Below are 21,099 nucleotides of genomic sequence, written 5' to 3'. Positions count from 1 at the left end.
GAAATTGTCAAGAAATTTTGCATAAAATAGTCTTAACTGAGACTTAAATATTTTCATATTATGGTATTTGTTAAGGATAGAACATCCCCAATAAGAAATTTCCACAAAATTAAGGGTAAATATGGGAGCGGAAATAGGTTTAAACAGTTCATTAGCAATCAAAAATCAAACCCCATGCACCTGAAAATATTAGCAATTTATTAGGAATTCTTCCCTTTCTCACCTGTACTAGTAACAAGATACGGGTATCAGTATTTCTGATGAAAGTACACTATAAACAGAGAGCAAAGGACACAGACTCTGTAGGTTAGAAATATTCTGGCTTATGCTAAGAGAGAGGAAAATAAACGACAAAAAGCCTTTTTCTTAAGGAGACATGCAACCACAAACAAATTTCTCAAGTAATCTAGACACTTGGGTCTGTCTGTATAACCAAAATATATGCATTACATTAGTCTTTTAATGAAGAAGGAATAGAAACCCGTAGGTTTCTATATTTCACTTTTTCAGATTTACACATGCAAATCATATATTAATATTCACAGATATTTTTAAATGGGAAAACAACTTGCTTCTAACAATTCGCTTCTCCAATAGCATGTTACTGTGTTAAGATTAACAGTGCGTTCATTTAATCTGGTGATCTTAATTTCAACAAATACCAATTAACAACAAATTAAACCTCATCGCAAAGAAATTCTTCATAGTATCAAGATCAGATTTTCTAATCCTAGCAAAGGCCACAATGAAATAGCCCACATGCTGCCAGTAAAGTTTGTTGTGATGAAACTGTAACCAATTTGCTCAAAGTGTTCACAAAATACTGATTTTTAAGGTGCTGAAAAGAAACCTAAGAGGATGTCACTATCATCCAAAAATATGACTGTTTTGATCTTAATCTATACCTTTTATTATTAACTGGTTAAAACTAAGACCTTGCCTCATAATGAGGTACATTTTGGCATCACTGTAAATGCAGTTATGTGAAAGGAAAAGTGAGGAAAAGAAGTTGTGATAGTCACATTCATAGCCTTCATAGAAAAATATATACTCCCTGAATTAGTCACATCAAGTGGTCGCCATTCAGTACGAGTTCCAAGATTATAAACAAAATAAGACATTGATGGGTTTTTGCTAATTGCCCATTTCCAACACTCCACTTCAGAACTCGATCATCAACCTCCACATCATTCAATCCCCAGGTCCTTCCAGTTTAAGTTGTTTTAGACTTGTGAGGTTGTGAATTGCATGGACTGGATCTTACTTAGGTATCTGGTTCACTCAAAAGTCAAATTGGCTCCATGGCACTTCCTCTTGAAACGTGCATTAATATTTTTTCCCTCTTACTTTAGTAAACACCGTAGCTATGGTGGTCTAAATTTTTATTCTCTAATGCAAAAGGCTTAAAATTAGCATCAGGTTGCGATTTTGACATTTTTTTTTTTTCCAGTCCCTGAAGGTACAGACCCTGTACACTTTCCATTATGTTCCTCTAAGGAACCAAGAGATTTCTCCAAGACCCTTCCTTTCTAAACAGGAATAATCTTGTGACCGGCCATTTGTCCTTTTCTTTCCACCTCTCCACTACGGGCTCCACAATCTATTATACCCCCCAACCCTCGGATTCTCTGTTATGTGTCTCTGTGCAAGAGCCCACTGCAAGGAAGGTTTCCTCCCACTTTGACCCACTGGAGTATGGCTTTTAGAAAATTCCTCAGAGGGGCGCCTGGGTGGCTCAATCGGTTGCTTAAGCCTCCGACTTCGGCTTAGGTCACGATCTCAGGGCCTTTGAGTTCGAGCCCTGCGTCGGGCTCTGTGCTGACAGCTCTGAGCCTGGAACCTGCTTCGGATTCTGTGTCTCCCTCTCTCTCTGCCCCTCCCCCGTTCACACTCTACCTCTCTCTCAAAAATAAACATTAAAAAGAAAAGAAAAGAAAAGAAAATTCCTCAGAAAGTGCCAACAAGGGATTAACTTTAAGCTAGGAGCAGAATGCAACTGCCAGTGTATTTGTATCTGATTGTGTCCAATCACATACAATCCCTGATTGAATCCAAATTCAAATCACTCCTACATTTTCCTAGTCGTTATTGTGCTTTTTCTTTCCAGGATCTGAACGCCTTAAGAAAAGCGCTGTGCTATTAATACCTTCTGGTTCTTTTTCACTTCCTGAATTTATGCTTGTATCCTCCTCTTTATAAACATTCGGTAACTTTTCCTTAGCCACAGCAGCCGCACTTCGATGGGGCAGTTTTCTGCTGGTCTTTCTAAGCCAGACATTTTCTGGTCCTGAAAGCTTTTCCTTTAGATTACTCCTACTTTTATTTTATTTGCAGCCACAGTAACACATCTACGGGGAACTTTCTCAGGTGCCATTTTTGCTTTCAGAATTTCACGAGGCATTTGCACTGCATCCTGATGATGCTGCATACACGTTCTCACTTTTGTATTGGGTTCTCTGTCTCCGGGAACAGAGTCTGAAAAATGAGTGAAAGTTCACATAAATGCAAACACTTGCAACACAAGACTTTACCGCTGCGTATGTTCCTCAATAACAAACCCCCAGATCAGAAGTTTTAAAACTACTCATTGGGGCACCTGGGTGACTCAGTCGGTTGGGCGTCCGACTTCAGCTCAGTCATGATCTCGTGGTTCATGAGTTCGAGCCTCGCGTCGGGCTCGGTGCTGACGGCTCAGAGCCTGGAGCCTGCTTCGGATTCTGTGTCTCCCTCTCTCTCTCCCCCTACCCTGCTCGCACGCTGTCTCAAAAATAAATAAACGTTAAAAAAAATTTTTTTAACTATTCACACTGCCAAATAAGGAAAAAACGTAAGTGATTATCATCAGTGATACTACTCCCACCTCCACACCTACAAAAGGAAGTCTTGAGTAGTATGGCATCAGGTATACTGTCCAATCTGGAAAGAGAACAGTCACTTAAAACAGTACCAGACTTCTGAGAAGGTACCCGTGGCATCATAAAGCACTAAAGTTTTGGTATTGTTTCTAAAAGTCTATGTCGAACTAGCTTAGGATATTCAATGAGCTTTGAAATAATTTTCCTGGAACCTAAATGAGAAAGCAATGCCATCACGACTATGACAACGCGGTTATCAGCTCTGCTTCAAGACAGTCCTGAAAGTGTTAATTCCAACACCTTTAGTCAAAAAAACATGAACCGGCAGATAAAAAGGAACTGCCTATTCATTTTAGAGAACGAAAATATGGTTTTAATCCTAGATCTATTTTTTCAACTATTTGAGCATTTCATTTAACTGTAATTCTTAAATCCTGGTTTCGTTTATTATTCAGATATTTTCTCAGCAAGGTATATGCCAGGCATCCAGAGGATCAGGATACGGATGCTAAAGCAAACTAATTCTATACCTGGAACTCTAGTTGCTGTAAGGACTAAAAAGTGTTGGGAGCCATGCGGACACCTTCCAGAAAGGGCAAGGAAAGCTCCCTTTGAGGAGGTGTTGCTGTAGCTGAGAGCTACAAACTGGAGGGGCCCCACTGTCAAGAGGCAAGACTAAACGCTGTGGAGAAGCAACTCGCTCGGAGTGGCTGGGGATCCATCCCAGTTGTACCGAGTCACATGATGTTATGCCCACCGCTCTGCGTTTACCAGCTTAGGTGGGCTCACATCCTTTTTATTTCTGCCCGGGTCTCAGAGCTGCATTTGCAAATTTCAAATCCAGGAATGATCAGTGCACTTCTAGGGCAGAAGTACAGACATTCTCCACTTTTTGGAAGTTTGCGGGATGTCACCTCGCTTTTACAAAAGACCTGCCGGGTTTTGCTAGCCAAAAGGGGCGCCTGGGTGGCTCAGTCATTAAGCGTCTGACTTCGGCTCAGGTCATGATCTCACGGTTCGGTTCGTGAGTTCGGGCCCCACATCGGGCTCTGTGCTGACAGCTCGGAGCCTGGAACCTGCTTCGGATTCTGTCTCCCTCTCTCGCTCTGCCCCTCCCCCGCTCATGCTCTGTCTCTCTCTCAAGAATAAATAAACACTAAGAAAGAAAGAAAGAAAAAGCCTGGAAAGCACAAACAGCGTTCGGTGTTGGCTCTGACAGCAACATTTTCCAGAGGCGCACCGCCCACCAAGCCCCCTCCCCCGCTGCCAGAGCTCTTGGAACTGTCCGAGCACCTGGGCCTGACCTCCACTGACTTTGTGCATGTTAGCGTGTCCTAAGGTATCAGAGAAGCCTGACGGGTCATTTTTCAGGGTCTGCATATGACCCCAGTTTTTTCCCATAGAAGTTAATGGCATAGTTGCATCTCTGCTTCATGCTATTTGGGCTTAGGAAAGATTCCCAGGAGCGCCCTACTTGCCAGTGGTGGGAAAACCTGTATCTCAAACGCACCTAAAGTGCATCAGCCCCTGAATGCTAGGCCTCATCAGCTGGCCATCCGGTCTTGCAGCCATTAAGTCAAACTACCTAAAACCATTGAAAAGGCACACAAGTCTTTCGGGGGGGGGGGGGGGGTGAGTTTGCAGGACCGCACCTCAAGTTTCCAGACAGTCAGCAGTCGGTTAGAACAGGCTATAGATCACTGAAATTTCCCCCCTTGACATCCGCATTCTCTCCCACTGGGTCCCTTTCACTACAAAAACCGAGAAAACGAGGGCTCATTTCATTCTGTCGGCCATCACGCGATGCTATTATTCTATCGCAGTGAACCCTCCCAGCTTTTCCTTTATGAACGGAGAGGTTTGCCCTTCCGTCACCAAGGGCAAAGGAGTTGCAGGTGAAAACGGGCTTCTGTTGACTGACACGTTCATTAGTAGAGAATCGAGGAAAAGTCTTCTGCTCTCGAAAGGAAAGCCCTTCAGATTTGGCCCTAACTCTGTGACACTCATTTCAAAGATGTGCTTTCTCCAAGACCCGTGACAGAGCTCCCCCGGAGCAGGTGAGGAGCTGCTATCCTAAAAGCAACCCCCCGCCCCCCAAGTGCAGCAGGCCCTTTGGCCAATTAGGTGCCGTATATGTGTTTCCAGTGAAATCCTATTTCTAAAGGTTAACACGTTTTGTTCAACGGAAGTCACCAGGCATTGCAAAAACGGCACTTCTTGAACGGCCTGAGTTCATCCCCGCGGCCCGTTTGGGCAGCACCGCCTGGCGCCCAGAGGCCCTCGCTCTGGCCCTCTGGCCCAGAGGCCCTCGCTCGCACAAGCGGCCTGAAGGGCAGGGCGTTGGCCCGGAAGGGCCTCTTCTCGGGAATGCTTGGTACTAACTACGGTCTCTGCAAAGCAACCCCCGATCCAAAATGAACCCTCGGCACATTACGTCAATGTTAGGCAAATACTAGAAGGCAGATTAACATGCTACAACAGACAAATGAGGCTTTTCTAAGTGTGTAACAAAATTAAGGTGAAATTCGACTTACAGTGGGGATGAGGACACACACCAGAGTCACTCAACCACATCCATTTGCGCGTTGAAACATTAAAAGCAGCCAACCAGATCGATCTCGACAACACGTCGATAGTATGGAGAAAATCCTATCGCAACTAAGAATTTCTTTGGGACACAAGGACTTCAGGTGCAGCAATGAATTCCTTTTTGATGTACTGATGGCAGCACCTGTATTGACCGTTTAGGAACCTGGTAAAATACTAACACGAACTCGTTTGAATAAGCGCTTATTTGTAATCCAAAATGAGGGAAAACAGTTAAGATTCTATTGAAGAAACTCTGATCAGGCTTTTAAAAGTACTTTAAGAAAATCTGAACTTCCAATAAGTTAGTGCGTCAAGACGGGGGAGAAAAGAAGAGTCCGTGCTAGTGTAGACGGCCGCTCCAGCTTGATGGAGCCATAGCTCTAGCCCCAGACCTAAAGCGGAAAGCTCACAGGGTGAAGATAAAAGCAATCTGAGGAACACAGAAGAGTGACAGTGTGGGAAACTGTTAAAAAATAATATGTACACATGAGTCGGGGTCAATTTTATTACTGAGAACTTGGCAAATTATAAAGTGCTTTACTCTCCTTGAGAAAACTACAAATCGTTTTTACAAATATACACAGGATAATTCAGGGTTAGAGAGAAGTCCAATCTAGAGGTCAGGGTACAAGCTTAAGAATTTCGGAGGCCACTACTCTAACAACACAACGGGACAGTGTCACTTAATACTAACCAGTCAGTACGGTCCCCCAAGTCGAACTGTCCTGGGCGGTCTTGGTGGGGCTTGGCGAGTCACGTGTCCTGGAGCAGTGGGAGCCTGAGGCACTGCTGCTTTCCTATAAATGACTCCCTATTGGGGGACGGCAAAAACCTCATTCGTGGAATGAAAACGTGCATGCTACGTAGTAGCACTCCATCACAGTTCACCTGGGGGACCACTTGAATTCTAACGCCCAGATCACTGTATTCTAAGACGCTCTGTGGTGAATAGGAACTTGGATGCAGACATCCGTTTTGAGTCAGAGCAAGCATCTCTAAGCCTCTACGTGTTAAGGACTAATCATATTCCAATTATGATACTTAATACAAAACTGTCTTCCTAAACCCAGAATAAACTTCACATCACTGCTATAGAAGCATGAAAAATTTTAATCTCATCGCATTTTAACTGCGGTATTAAAAACAAATCTGAGAATGGAAGATGATGAAAGACGTCTGAAAATGAAAATGTGCTAGCCTATTTTACATACTTTTGAAGTACTGAGGTCAGCGGCTGCTGTGGCGGGTTATCAAGCCACAGAGGAGAAACCTTTTAGTTGCAAAACACAACCACCTCCCTCAAGCAAGGCTTTTGACAGAGTCAGTCTGAGATGCCCTTTCTTCACTGTCTGCCCTTCACTGATAATAAAATGATCAAAACTCAGGAAACAAACAGCGTTTGTCACTGATAGTCATCCCTCCAAAAGCGTAAGTTTCCAAAAAGATCCCATACATGGGAAAGTCTCTGTAGAGCATGACTGTAGACTAACGTGTTCCCTGTAACTCTCAGAACGGAACACTTCTATCTTCCGGGTGAGTTGGTTAACACCGAGAGGTCAGCCTCTACACTGGGGCCACACGGGATCCTGAGCTTGCCAGAAATAATTCCCTAATCAAGAGTTGTTCTTCGCCAGCTTGGTCACTCTTACGGTTGAATAAATGCAGCACACTCCGTGACAGGCACCACAGAACTTGGTTTTGTTCTGCCTCTATGGCTGAGTAGCTCATCGCTATACAGCTCTCTCTTGTCTTTAGCAAACAGTTAACCGGTGACAGTCATTCTTACGATTCTCAAAAACTCGTGATGACTACTGCAAGTTTTTTTCTAAAAATCTGATAAAAGTTCTATCAAGTATGAGTTCAACGATCCTGTATCTATCTGTTTAGTAAACTTCTTTAGATAGCTCTCAGAGCATTTCGAACTGTTTGGCAGGAGAGGGTATCAGAAATAAACACTGGTGTTCGACTGTATTACTTCACCGAAGAGAAGCAGCAGGGCACAGACAATCCCACGCCAACCCCCTTTCAAGCCCGTCTCTAGTCTCCCTTCAGTCCTCCGGGCCCATCCAACACGGTGTGGCCCCGCGTTCTGCCTGCTTGAGAAACTAATCACAAATGGACAGTAAGCTGTTTGAGAAACAGTAAAGATAAGTTGCAAGGGAAATTGGCTGCCTCCTGCAGACCTTATGGAATGAATCAGCTAGAAGGCTTGAAGTAGTTTAAAAAAGGAAAGAAAAAACCTTTCACTTGTCAGTAGGATAACATTAAGTTTATTATACGCTTTTAGTAACTAAAAAAAATTAAACTGGTTCCTAGATACCAACCGAGAGTCAGGCATGGTAATGAGTTTATTTAGAAAGTTAAAGTTTTGAAAGATCTTGTGTGCGAGTGGAAAATCTTCTAAAGATCTGCCTTTTTGTCTGGCTCCAGTGAAACGGTTAGAGTCTCATAGGTGAGCTGAATGTGTGCGTATGGTCCAAGGACTAAGCGAGGATCAGCACCTAGAAAATTACCTTCAATATATTAAAAATGAAAGATCATTTTCGACATTTAGCCACTGATCAAAAAGGGTAATAACTTCTAAACAACATCCCCGTAGGCCAGGCTGGCCGCTTTGTGGTCTAGGCAAACTCTAGCTGGCCGTCTCGTTCCAGCTGGGTCAGTCAGAAGCCTCTTTAGGAGCCCAAATTCCCAACAGAGGTTTTAATAAATGATAAAACTTACCTTCAAATTACCTTAAAAACTAAAGTATGACCAGAAAGTATACGGAAACACTGACAATTAAATTCAGTGAAGCTATGAGTCCTGACAGACAGTCTACAGTTACTTACAGGCCGCCAAAGACAGAGAGCCTGCGGATCTGTAAGACCCCGATGTTATAACTGGCCCCAGCCAACCTCCCTACATCAGATCCACACAAGCAATCCTTGAGGAGACACCAAGAAAAGGTCTTCAGATTTTTCTACCAAATTAACAGTGTATTAGGAACCAGCGTGGCAGATTATCAGAAAGTGGTAAAAATCTCTCAACTTTGAGAATTCCCACATACCCTTAAGGCAACATCTACAGTTTAAGAAAATAGCTACGAAAAACTCAAAACGTGAGAAAAGACAACACAGCCCTCGCCATTATAGTCTTTACACTTTAATCCTCTCCATTAATTCACAATTTTGAGCTACCAAAGTGGTATTAGCATGCTAATCTGGTTGGACTAGATTTTTCCACAACGTTCCATTTTCTCCCTGGCTTTGACAAATTATACTTGGGTTTGGTCTTTGTTCCCAAATACTAGAATCAAGACCGTCTTAAACAGCGAAGCTGCAAATTTCTTACGGTTTCTGCTTTATTATTTGCTGTTATCCACAGCGGGAGTTGAGAGATCGACTTAGGTAATAATGGAAAGTTCTTTCGCAGTGAAGGCGCTCTGGTGCACTCCATCATACCACGAGATAACTGAACTACAAGTTCCATACAGTGTAAGGTGCTGAAGTGTTTGTGGACAACTACAAGGTGCGTGAGAAAGTAAATACGCTGACTTAATATGGATAAAAAGGGTGGAGCTGACAGTTCAGCTATAAAGGGCAAGGCACACCCGACCTGTTCTAGTCATTTAAAAGTTACTCAAAAAAACCAATACGGTAGAGGAGGAAGGAAAACTACAAATACCGTGAGCGCCTTGAACAACACTGTTGCATTCTACTGACACACAAACCTCATTGTTTTCAAGCGGCATGATCAAGTTCAATGTGCACTGACAAAAGAGATTAAAATCCTTTCAATTTGGTTTTTTTAAAGCACTACACTTTAGTTAATACATTCTGTGTTCTGGTTATTTTAAAAGGCTAGGAGAGGGACAGGGGATGTAGTAGGAACCCTTCTAAGTAGGGAGGCTTCTAAGAATGTTTTACCTAAGATGTCATTAACCAATGGAGCGTGAAGATTCAGTGACAGGTCTTATTATTTGGGGACAGTAATACTTTCAAGATGGCATTTCTTTTGGCTTCAGATCTCCTTTTCCATTTGCAATTCCAGGTTCTGAAGTGCCTTTTCCCCGAGCAGAAATTCTTCTCCCCATTTTCATATTATAAAATTAATTTGCTTTTTTAGGTACGACTCTTTACTACTTAGAAGAAACTCTCATGTTGTAACTGAGAAGCTGTGAATAAACGCTTTATCATTCTTTCCAAGCATTTCTAAATTGAGAAAGGATTTAATCAGAGATTTTCCCCTAAAATAAAAAAGGGAGAACGACCACCCTAAGAAGTATCTGAAAATGGGATACACTTTCCCTTTTATTCAGAAGTTACTACACATTGTCAGTATACCCTTTTAAAATAAGTATGATACGAAAAAAATGCTTTTTAAACCTCAGCTATTTTTTAAATGTTTGACATCTTTTTTCCTTAATACTTTCAAAGGAATCAAAAATCAAGTCTGATAACCACAGACCTTTTTCCAACCATAAAGGAATAAAATCATAGGGCTTTGGACATACACGACCACAGTAGTTTCGTTCTGGTTTGTTTTCATGTACACCATCAAGTTACTTCAAGTGCAATGGAAAGCCAGATAGCACTTACTTCTGGATCAGTTCACATTCAATTTGCAACCTTTTGTCTTTTTCACAAGAAAATACAAACTGATCCCAAACACATTAAAGTACATCCGTGCATTAAATCCCTGCGCAATTCGCATAAAGTAGAAAAAAAGTCAAACATGTTCTAGTGCTCAATGTAAACATTTTGAACTATTAATTATTTATTAATTTTCCTTAAAGTACTTAGGAGTGTGTGTCACATATTCAAAGTTAACCTTAGGAATAGCACCATGACCAAAAAAACCCATAAAAATGATTCTCACTATAATCCCTTAGTTTTACTTCAGAACTGGAGAAGCTACCACTGTCAACCATGCCTTCAAAGTCACCAGGACAAATTCTTGTTTTTTTTTTTCCCCAGATGAAACCAAAACACTGCTTTCTATATACAAAGGTCTAACCATTTTGGACAGAAAGAAAAATCAGTAATTGGTTGACCAGCCAATCTATGACCAGTTAACTCAGGCCAAAAGATTAAGAATAGTTCTACCGATGAAGCCTAAATGATCAAAGTATCATCTTACAAAATAATTTATAGATTTAGAATGTATTCTCTATTTTTATTTATGGATTTTTTTGGTACCTTTTTGCAGATGATGGTAAACATGGAGTTATAACCCTGAGAATAGATATAAAACAGAGAAGCTTAAGAAGAGTTTAAATAAATTAATGGAAATGACATCTATCACCATTTCTTAAAACTAGGGAAGTAAAGAACATTCCATTAATTTTTTCAGGTCAATAGTCAAGGACAATTCTCCTGAATCACTCTCTCTGTACTATACCCTCAACACAAGCTTTGAGAAGAAGAGCATCATAGTTTTGAAGCGGCGACAGCTCTCCAAACAACCAAAGGAGAGACAGGCATCCCACCTGTCTCGGTTGGTAATGTCCAAAAACATCCTTCCCCTTACATCAGAATAGAAAGTACCTTCTACCATGTCAAATAGAATAGATGACTAAAAAGTAACAAACTTAAGAACATTCTCTAACATTGATACCAGAGTCTGATGCTTTTCCATATCTGCCACCTTAAGCATACACAGGAGAAGAGGATTAATTTTGTCTGACACCAAACACAGGGCCAATAAATAACAGAGGTAGGAGTACTGCAACATACTCCTCAGCTACGAAATATGTAAACCATTGGAATCAAGTCCATCTTCAGGCACAAACAAGCTAGGAATGGCCACCTACACTCTACGGAGTAGCACAACCTATCAAGCAAAAATATTTGGCTCAAAAATAAGTGTACTATGGTATTTGATGATGTGACAGAAGTTTCACTTTGAATGGATTCCAAAAGTCTTCTCCCACAACACAAGACAGTTTCTTAAACTAGGGGTCACTAACAAAAGATGCACTGAGTTGCCCCCGCAAAGAATGTCGGGATTGCACATGGCAGCAGTAAGCTAAAACGGAGAGGTGGAGAATGACATTGAACTATTTCCCTATATAGATGAGATTTGCGATTGCACTCTTAACAAAACTGAACTCTACAATCTCAATGGAAATGGGGGGGGGGGGGGGAATCTACGTATAATTTAAATACTCTCTTGGCCCTGTACACTCTATTAAAGAACACACTTTTCCTAAATCTAAGGCACACAAACTCCTCTATTTCACAGAGTAAGACTATGGAAGACCAAGATTTTGGTTAAATCCCTTACACAGAAATCAGGAGATCTTGGAAAGACAAATTATATAGCATTCTGTTAGTGCACAATTTAAAAGAAAATGCCAGGGCTATGCTTGGGGCCTTCGAGGTTTAAAATATACAATCCAAACATCTTAAAAAATAATTTACCAGCACTTTATAAATTCAAGTTTATAAAATAAAAGTGATGACATTTTCCTTAAAAATAAAGAAAAAGAGAGAAAAGACCCAACAGCATTTGGAGAGAAACCATTTGAATGAAAATGACCAAATCTGGTATAATGCATTCTGCTCAAGTAGCCAGGGAAATAAAAGAAAAGGGGAAAAAAAAAAAAAAAAAAAAAGTGGTAGGTACCTCGCCTACTAATCATGGTCACACCTCCCATGATCGTTCCGTCAGTATGCACATAATATTTATGAAGAATCTGTAAACATAGGCCACGGGTGAAATTGTTCTACGACAACAGAACAGGGGTTAGAAACTACCACCTCTGGACGCACTCAGCAAATGACTGCATGACACTTGCTACCGTGAAAGTAATGCTTCTTGGTTTTGACAACCAGGATGTCTAGTGTTGAACATATTTCAAATCCTTGCTCTCTGTAGTTCAATACTGTCAAAGTAGATCTGCCCCCAAAATGAAGCATATTTTGGCACCTGTGCTGAACGCTGCTACAAAGGCAAGCAAGTGCAAATAAAAATAACAGTCATGATTTAGTCACATTCATAACTTTTCATAGAAAAATATAAATATATTCCCTGAATTGTAGGACAAAAAATAATTTCAACAGCCAGCTTTCACCACAAATCCCAGTCCATTTCCTCCTCGAATGAACTGGTTTTCTCTCAAGGTCATAAGGTGCAATCATCAAAATCTATCCCGTTCTCTAAGCTTCTGTCATCATCCCCATCGTGGTATCTCACGGTCCTTCTGCCCTGATTCCTCGTCTTTATTTTCGAGCGCCGAAGCCCTCTTTTCGACTTTGCATAGTCCAGATCTTCCCAGTCGTTATCGTCCACACTCAACCTGGGCCGTTTGCTCTGTCTCTGCCGCCGCGCGCTTCGGGACGCGGCGGCCGCACAGGCTTTACCTTTTCCGGCGGCCTTCGCTTTTCCCTTCGTTTTCCTCTTTTTGGCGTTGGCGTCGTCGGCACAGTCCCCGTCGGACTCGGTGGCGGAGGCCGGCTCGGACGCGGACCTGGCGCTGGGGCTGGGGGCGCGCGCGCCCCGGGCCGCCCCTCGCGCCGCGGTTCCCGGCGCCTCCCCCGGATCGGGGCGCAGCCTCTTGCGCCCGGCCTCGGCTTCCGCCCCCGCCCCCGCCGCCGCCCCCCGCAGCGGCGCCTTCCCGTAGGTCCGGAGCCGCCGGCCGTTCCACCTGCGCAGCCCGTAACTCAGCTCCTCCTCGAAGCTGGGCTCCGCAGCCGCTTTCTGCTCCGAAGCGGCCTCCGCGGAAACCTTCTTCCTGCCCGTCTCGCCCCCTGGAATATGGCTTTTCGACTCTTCCCCTGAAGACCCGGCGGAGGAATGCCTGGCTTGGGGAGGCGCCCCGTCCGCCCTGGGGCCCCGGGCGCGCCTGCCCGCGCCCCCGCGCCCGGAACTGCGCGCACCTTCCGAGTCGGAGGGGCCCTCCGGAGCCGCAGGGCCGCCTCCCGGCCCCCCTCCGCAAGCACACGGCTCGTCCGGCACTTCACAGCTTGCGGCTCCCTCCGAATCGCTCCCCATCTTCGGGGCCGAAGAGGCACAGGCGGCAGGGACGGGCTTCTTCCTCCCGTGTCGGCTTCTCGTGCACACGCTGCCCGAACTGCCGTCTTCCGCGTCGCTCATGAGCTTGATCTTACCGGCGGCGGTGCTGGCACTTCTTCGAGGAGTCCTGAGGGGTCGCGTTTTGGCTTTTGAGGACTTCTTCTTCACCTTGGAATTGCTGTCTGAGTCACTGGAGCAGACCCTTTTCCTGGAAACCTTTCTGCTTTGTCCATGGTCTTGTGATGGAGAATCTAAAAATTAAAAACGAGAAGTACTCCTTTAATCTCTACGAGTATGTGTAAAGGAACGAAATGCTCAACATTTTAAACAAGTCCAGAATTCCTACTAACTCGGAAGGAAGAGGGCAGTGAATGCGCGGGGCTCTCACGTTAGAGCAGGGACCTGGGTCCAGCCTCAGCACTGGCAGAGCAGAACACATTCCCATCAGTGACCACCACACCGCCGCCCCGCCACCCCGCAATCGACATACACCAACAGCAGACACTAAAATAGTTTCTTTACATGAGCTCAGACTAACCTCTACCAGGGCGCTAAGGTATGCAAACCCATCACGACTCAGCCTCTGAAACTTTTTCCACTTCACAAGTTCCAATCACACCAAATACCTTTCATCTTAGCTTTGGCTGCCTCCCGTTCAACGTTTCATCAATCCCCACTTACCAAGAGCACAATTTTACATCAGCGAGTGATTTTCACCTCTCCCGGCTGCAGAGTTGCCCTGAGTAAAATGGGCAACAGCACTACATAGCTCATAAACGACACAGGGACTGAACTAGTTAACAAACGTCCAGCAGAGAGACCAATCTCCTGATCCGAAGAAAGGCCGGGCTGCTGCGGCTGTTCTTAACTTCCACATCGCTTCCAAACAAATAGCCCGGCCCTCTCTTCTCACCTTCTGAAACGGGCAACGCCACAGCTTGTAAATGTGCTGCCTCTGCTTTTCCAATACCCATGGTCAATACAAGCAGTGAAATCTTTACTCTGAAACAGCTGTGAAGGCCAAGGCCGCCTGCTACGTGAACTAAACGTGCTGGACAAGCAGTTGTGCATGCACACGGGACATAGGGGTGCAGGGAAAAGGCTGCCGGAGAATGCCTGGGGCAGACACAAAACAACTGGCAAAGGGAAGTTTCATGGGAACAGACACAACGTGTGCTATAGGAGAGAAGGGCAGTGAGGGCACACCAAGGAGCCAAGGCTCCATGTTTTGAATTACCTCTCACAAAACTGTTGGGTTTTTCTTTTGTTTTGTCATCATCTGAATCCAAATCGGTCTCAGATACATGATCTGAGAAACACTGGGACCCGGCAATTGGTTCACGCTTCAAACCCCCTCTGATCGGGTTCGTGTCCATTTCATGACATCGGCCATCTTCTCGATCTCGCTCTTCGGATTCAGAGTCCTCAGAATCACTGAAGATCTTTGCTTTTTTAAGGAAAGTAAGATTCTTGCGACCTGTGTTGTACTTTCTACCAGCATACTTTCCCGGTTCGGAATCTGCTTCTTCCTCTTCCTCGGAGATGCTTTTTGCCCTAAGTTTCTGCCCAGAGGTTGACGGACCAGCAGTTCTGTTCTGTACATTATCTGAATCGTGACTTTGAGAGTCTTCCTCAGAAGACTCTATCTTAAGAAATTTTGTTTTAGAAGTTGCCAGAGTATGAGACTTGTAACCATTGGCCTGCCAATTTTTTCGGGCTACTCGTAAGTCACTTTCTGACTCTGAATCCCCATTTTCAGATTCATTCACAGTATTCTGGGCAGCATGAGAATTGGACAGTGGTGATGGTCGATTGTGATCTTTTAGCTCCTCTTCTTCAATTTCTGACTTTAAGCTCTGATCATCTTCAGAATTGTGTAATAACTTTTTTCTAGCCACAGCAGAAGCATTACGGTGAGGCAGCTTCCGGCCAGAACAGACACTTTCAGAGCTAGAGTTCTCCTCGACGTCGCTCATCAGCTTGATCTTATTGGCAGCCACAGCAGCACACTTTCGTAGCACTTTCCGGTTATTTCCAGCCCTGGCTTTTAGGCTCTCACCAGCCTCCACCGAATTATTATCAGAGTCACTTAAATAGACTCTCTTTCGAGTGGCTTTTCTGCCACATCCATTTTCTAAAGAAACTGGACCTAGAAATAAAGTAGCAATAAGATTAGAAAGGTCTTCCTTATTTCAACATTTTGCAATGAATTTATTATTTTAGAACTGGTGTTCCCTATTTTTTAATGCCAAAACAGGTTTCCTTTCTAAATCTAAAAAGTCCTAAATCTGGAACAGAACAGAGAGCCCAGAAATAAACCCATGCACATATGGCCAATTAATTTACAACAAAAGAGGTAAGAATATACAATGGGGGAAAGGACAGTCTCTTCAACAGTGTTGGGAAAACTGGACAGCCACATGCAAAAGAATAAAGCGACATTACTATGTTACACCATACACAAAAATTAACACAAAATGGATCAAAGACTTCAACGTAAGACCCGAAACATAAACCTCCTAGAAGAAAACACAGGCCTGGTAAATAAGCTCCTTGACATTGATCTTGCCGATGGTTTTTTTGGATCGGACACAAAAATTAGAGGCAACAAAACCAAAAATAAACAAGTGGGACTACATCAAACTAAAAGCTTCCGCAAGGCAAAAGAAATCATCAATAAGATAAAAAGGCAACTTACTGATATGTGCAAATCATGTGATTAGGGGTTAATTATCCAAAATACTTATTTTTTAGATGTTCATATATGTGTGTGTACACACACACACACACACACACACACACACACACACACACACAATTTTTGAGAGAAAGACAGAGCATGAGCAGAGAGAGAGGGAGACACAGAATCTGAAGCAGGCTCCAGGCTCTGAGTGTGGAGCCCAACAAGGGACCCAAACCCACGAACCTGTGAGATCATGACCTGGAGCCAAAGTCGAATGCCTGACCAACTGAGCCATCCAGGTACCTCAAAATATCCAAACTATTTAAAGAACTCATACAATAGCAAAAAACAATCGATTAAAAAGTGGACAGAGGCTCTGAGTAGACATTTTTAAAAATACAGCATACAAATGGTCAACAGGAACATGGAAAGATGTTCAATATCACCATTCAGGCACTGTCAATGCAGCACCTGATGCAGGGCTTGAACTTACAGACCGTGAGATCATGACCAGAGCTGAAGAGTCGGACGCTTAACAGACTGAGCCACCCAAGCACCAATTTAAAAAGATATATGCACCCCAATTTCACTGCAGTGGTATGTACAAAAGCCAAGACACGGAAACGACCTAAGCACCCATTAATGGATGAACAGAAAAGAAGATGTGGTTTATCTATACAATGGAATGTTATTCAGTCATAAAAAGGAGTGGAATCCTGCCGTCTGTAACAACATACATGGACCTTGAAGGTGTAAACGCTCAGCAAAATAAGTCAACAGAGAAAGATGGATACTGTATGATTTTACTTCTATGTGTAATCTACAAACCAAAAAACCAAGCTCACTGATACAGAGAACAGACTGGTGAGGGGAAGGGAGGTCAAAAGGTACAAACTTCCAGCTATAAGTCATAGGGATGTAATGTACAACATGATGCCCGTAGTTAATAATATTCTGTTGCATATTTGAAAGTTGCTAAGAGTAAATCTTAAGTCCTCATTACGAGAAATAAACATTTTTATAACTATGTATAGTGACTGACAGTAACTATACTTATTGTGATCATTTTGTAGTGTATACAAATATTAAATTATCATGTTCTACACCTAAAATATGTTATATGTCAATTATATACCAATTTTCAAAAAATCTAAAGAAGACATTTAATCATATGTAGATGCCTTAAAACAATAAGTCATTCCATGCTTAGCTTATGGATTCTCTTGATAAACATTCCTCCAAAGTACCAACCACTGAGTCTCTTACCAGTTTTTCTTTGAGCAGCTCTGGTTCTGGTCACCCGGAGATTACTGCTTCTGGCCAGCCCACTACGTAAGGAAGATTCCCGAGGTCTTGAACTCTCTTTGCTTTCCTCTGAACTATTTGAAGCTGAAGATGAAGAGGTATCTAAGGAATCTTCCATTTCACTTTCTAAGAAAAATAAAGCATCAACAGTTCATCACATACATTCTATCTTCGCACACACAAGCAGTCCTATTTCATAACAACAAGCTAAAAGCAGATTCTCAAGATACTCAAGAGAGATTATAATTGTAAAAACTGTTTCAAAGAACAGCTCATAGGGACGCCTAGGTGGCTCAGTTGGTTAAGGTCCAACTCTTGATCTCGGCTCAGGTCATGATCTCACAGTTCATGAGTTCAAGCCCTATATCAGGCTTTGTGCTGACATCACAGATCCTGCTTGGGATTCTGTCTCTCCCTCTCTCTGCCCCTTCCCTACAGTCTCACCCCCTCTCTCAAAAGTAAATAAACTATAAAAAAAAAAAAAAAAAACAGCCCATAAATGTTTGGTATTAAAAGGTACATAGACAGCATTCCAAATCGTTTGTTCTATTATTTCTTTTTTTTTTTGTTTTTAGTTTTTTTTAATGTTTATTTATTTTTGAGAGAGACAGAGACAGAATGCGAGTGGGTTAGGGGCAGAGAGAGAGGGAGACACAGAAGCAGAAGCAGGCTCCAGGCTCTGAGCTATCAGCACAGAGCCCGATGCGGGGCTCGAACTCACGAACCATGAGATCATGACCTGAGCCGAAGTCGGATGCTCAACTGACTGAGCCACCCAGGCGCCCCTATTATTTCTGAAAGTAACATATTAATCCTGGGTTGGATTCAGAAAATACAGTTTGTATATCTGATAAACAAATTTGCATCTAAGAATGTAATCAGCCCCCCTCCACTTCCTGCTGTCCTACGAAACATGTACTTCCTGTAGGTCCTGTAGGAAGAACGGCCACTTGAAGTCCCGCATGTCAGGGGACAGACTTTCAAGCCTTTCGCAGGTAAGCCCCATAACCGCGTAGCGATACCACATGCTTTCAGCTCAAGAAGGGTCATTTTTACACGTGCCACCATAAAGGGGGGAGGGAGGTAGACGAAACAAGATAAACAATTTAAACAGTACAGGTCATTCCTTCCTACCACTCCACTGAATGACTGCATGCTCCAGTGTGAGGCACCGCACAGGACACCCAAGTGTCCCATTCCTTTGTCCCCTCCGTTCTTACATACATGTCACGGAATGAAAGCTTCATGGAAATGAGTGGGAGCAGGTTGCCAAAAGTCAAAATTTTGCTCCACAATACGACCCAACTCCGCGTTAAAGACGGTGGCTGCGATAGAAGGACGCCAGTCCCCAGGCTGCGTCTCTTCCTCTGAAACCGCTCTGCTGGTTTGCCACAGACTACTCCTGTTCTATTCCACTCCACTCCCCAGCACGCCGACTCACTTTCCAGACTCTCCCTCTTCCCTGCGTACAACTGCCGAATGGACTAATGTTCCTGAAACAATTCATCATGTGATTTCCTTACTCATCGAGAGACCCAACTAGGTAATCCAAACACTTCTGCAAGGCTTGCCAGTCTGTCTAATATGTGGCTGCTTTCTACCCTTTTGATCCTATTATTTTACATTATAGTAGTAATTACCACACTACCATTGCAAGCTGCCAAAACCACTCATGGCAACCGGGAAGCGTTCGCATACCACAGCCTCACTCCCACGATGCTAACAAAGGGTGAGGATCCGCAGTAGTTGTATTACCAAAGAGCAAGAACATAAACGGTATAGAATTTACTAGGCCTTCCATGTAAACACACATGATTACCATGTCTTTTTTTTTTTTAATTTAAAGAAAAACCACCAGAAGTATACTTGGCACACAAAGTATGATATTTGGGGCGCCTGGGTGGCTCAGTCGGTTGAGCATCCGACTTCGGCTTAGGACACGATCTCACGGTTTGTGAGTTCGAGCCCTGCATCGGGCTCTGCGCTAACAGCTCGGAGCCTGGAGCCTGCTTCGGATTCTGTGTCTCCTTTTCTCTCTGCCCCTCCCAAACTTGTGCTCTATGTCTCTCAATAAATAAATGTAAAAAAAAAAAAAAAATTCAAAGTATGGTATTTGTATCCCATTTTTTACGATTTAGAAGATTCAAATTTGCATAGAATATGGCTGCACCATTTGCAAAGAACAGCACTTATCAAACATATTTTAACCGTTCCCCATTTGTTACTTTTGACTCTTCCACTGAATTGTAGGTTTCGTATATGTCAAGGCCAGTCTTCTTCATTCTCTCCTCTGAACCTGGAGTAACTAGCCGTGCTGCCGTGCTACTTGAGTGCTAAACAATTAAAGAACGATGTTCACGTCTTACCAGATAACATGGAGCCATTTTTCAGAGTGACAGTCCTAAGTCTTCTCATTCTTTCTGACGATCCTGCCGAATCTGAGGAGTCCCCAGAAGTCACGCCCGAAGAGACACTAGCACCTGTCTTACGGCCTGCAGAATAGGCACCCCTACTGGAGGGAGAGTGGGCAGGAGAACCCACCAATTCAGGAATTACTTTTGTCTGAGATTTTAACCGCTTCTGTTTGATATTTCTGGTCAAAGATATGAACAAAGGAAACAAAATTTAATTAAACAGGGAATGCCTGAATAAAAGTGTATAACTACTTAACCTGAGAAAAATTTTATGATCAAAACATTGAAATATTCATTGTTAACATCTTATTCTGACGTGGATTACTATGGATATCCTTACTCTAAGTTTGACGTCATTTTGTTCCAAACTGAAGTAACGAACAAATGACCCAAGTTACAGAGTAGAAAATCATACTGAATACCTTAAATTCTTTGGATTAAATGCTAAGAGGAGCCAACATTTATGTAATACACGCATTCATTCATATTACAAATCTGAGTCTCAATAAGAAACAACTTTCTCTCTGGTCTATTTACATATGTAGACATATACGTGTAACAGTATATAAAAGGAGAAATCAACAAAATCTAACCAGAAAGAACAGAGGCCAAAAAAAAGATCAGAACAAGCTAGTTTTTTCTAAGACCAATCTGTTTACTTCTGGGTACCAGTTCACTGTGTTTGACCCCTGAGCCATGGATTATCAAGAAAAAGAGTGGAAGTTTAGGACAAGACAGGCTTTTGTTTTAAATTACAGATCTGGGTAATATTCATGTTGAGTAATCCTATTATCCTTTAAAACAAAAAGATAAAAGAGCTTTGTATTTAAGGCACCTGAGCTTAAAGATAACCACAAGGTTCTTTAAAGCAGTAATTGTTTATCATAATCAAGAAATTTCAAGCTTTTTTACAGCAAAATGTTAACTTCTAGAAATAAGTCAGTCCGAAAAAGACAGATGTCATGTTTTCACTCATATGTGGAATTTGAGAAACTTAACAGAAGACTATAGGGGAAGGGAAGGAAAAATAAGTTACAAACAGAGAGGAGGCAAACCATAAGAGACTCTTAAATACAGAGAACAGACTGAGGGTTGCTGAGGTGGGGGGATGGAGGGAGAGCAGGAAAACGGGAGATGGCACTGAGGAGGGCACTTGTTGGGATGAGCACTGGGTGTTGTATGTAAGTGATGAACCACAGGAACCTACTCCCAAAGCTAAGACCATGCTGTATACACTGTAAGTTAGCTAACTTGA

General features: G+C 42.9%; 1 protein-coding gene across 1 annotated transcript in view; it reads right to left on the bottom strand.

Moving 5' to 3' along the window:
• Positions 1-8,572: 8,572 nt before the first annotated feature.
• BRWD1 (bromodomain and WD repeat domain containing 1) overlaps positions 8,573-21,099 on the bottom strand; it is a 121,418-nt gene continuing 108,891 nt past the window's right edge. Inside the window, exons 38-41 of the mRNA XM_042956480.1 lie at positions 19,797-20,023; positions 17,392-17,556; positions 14,680-15,591; positions 8,573-13,693 (exon numbers count right to left, since the gene is read on the bottom strand). Of these exons, the coding sequence (XP_042812414.1) occupies positions 12,552-13,693; positions 14,680-15,591; positions 17,392-17,556; positions 19,797-20,023 (2,446 nt within the window). The 3' untranslated portion in view covers positions 8,573-12,551. The remainder of the gene's footprint in view (positions 13,694-14,679; positions 15,592-17,391; positions 17,557-19,796; positions 20,024-21,099) is intronic.

The sequence above is a fragment of the Panthera tigris genome, chromosome C2, assembly GCF_018350195.1.
Source record: "Panthera tigris isolate Pti1 chromosome C2, P.tigris_Pti1_mat1.1, whole genome shotgun sequence".
In the NCBI taxonomy this organism is placed as follows: Eukaryota; Metazoa; Chordata; class Mammalia; order Carnivora; family Felidae; genus Panthera; species Panthera tigris.
The sequence above is the reverse complement of the archived record's forward strand: the minus strand, read 5'-3'. Positions and strand labels throughout refer to the sequence as shown.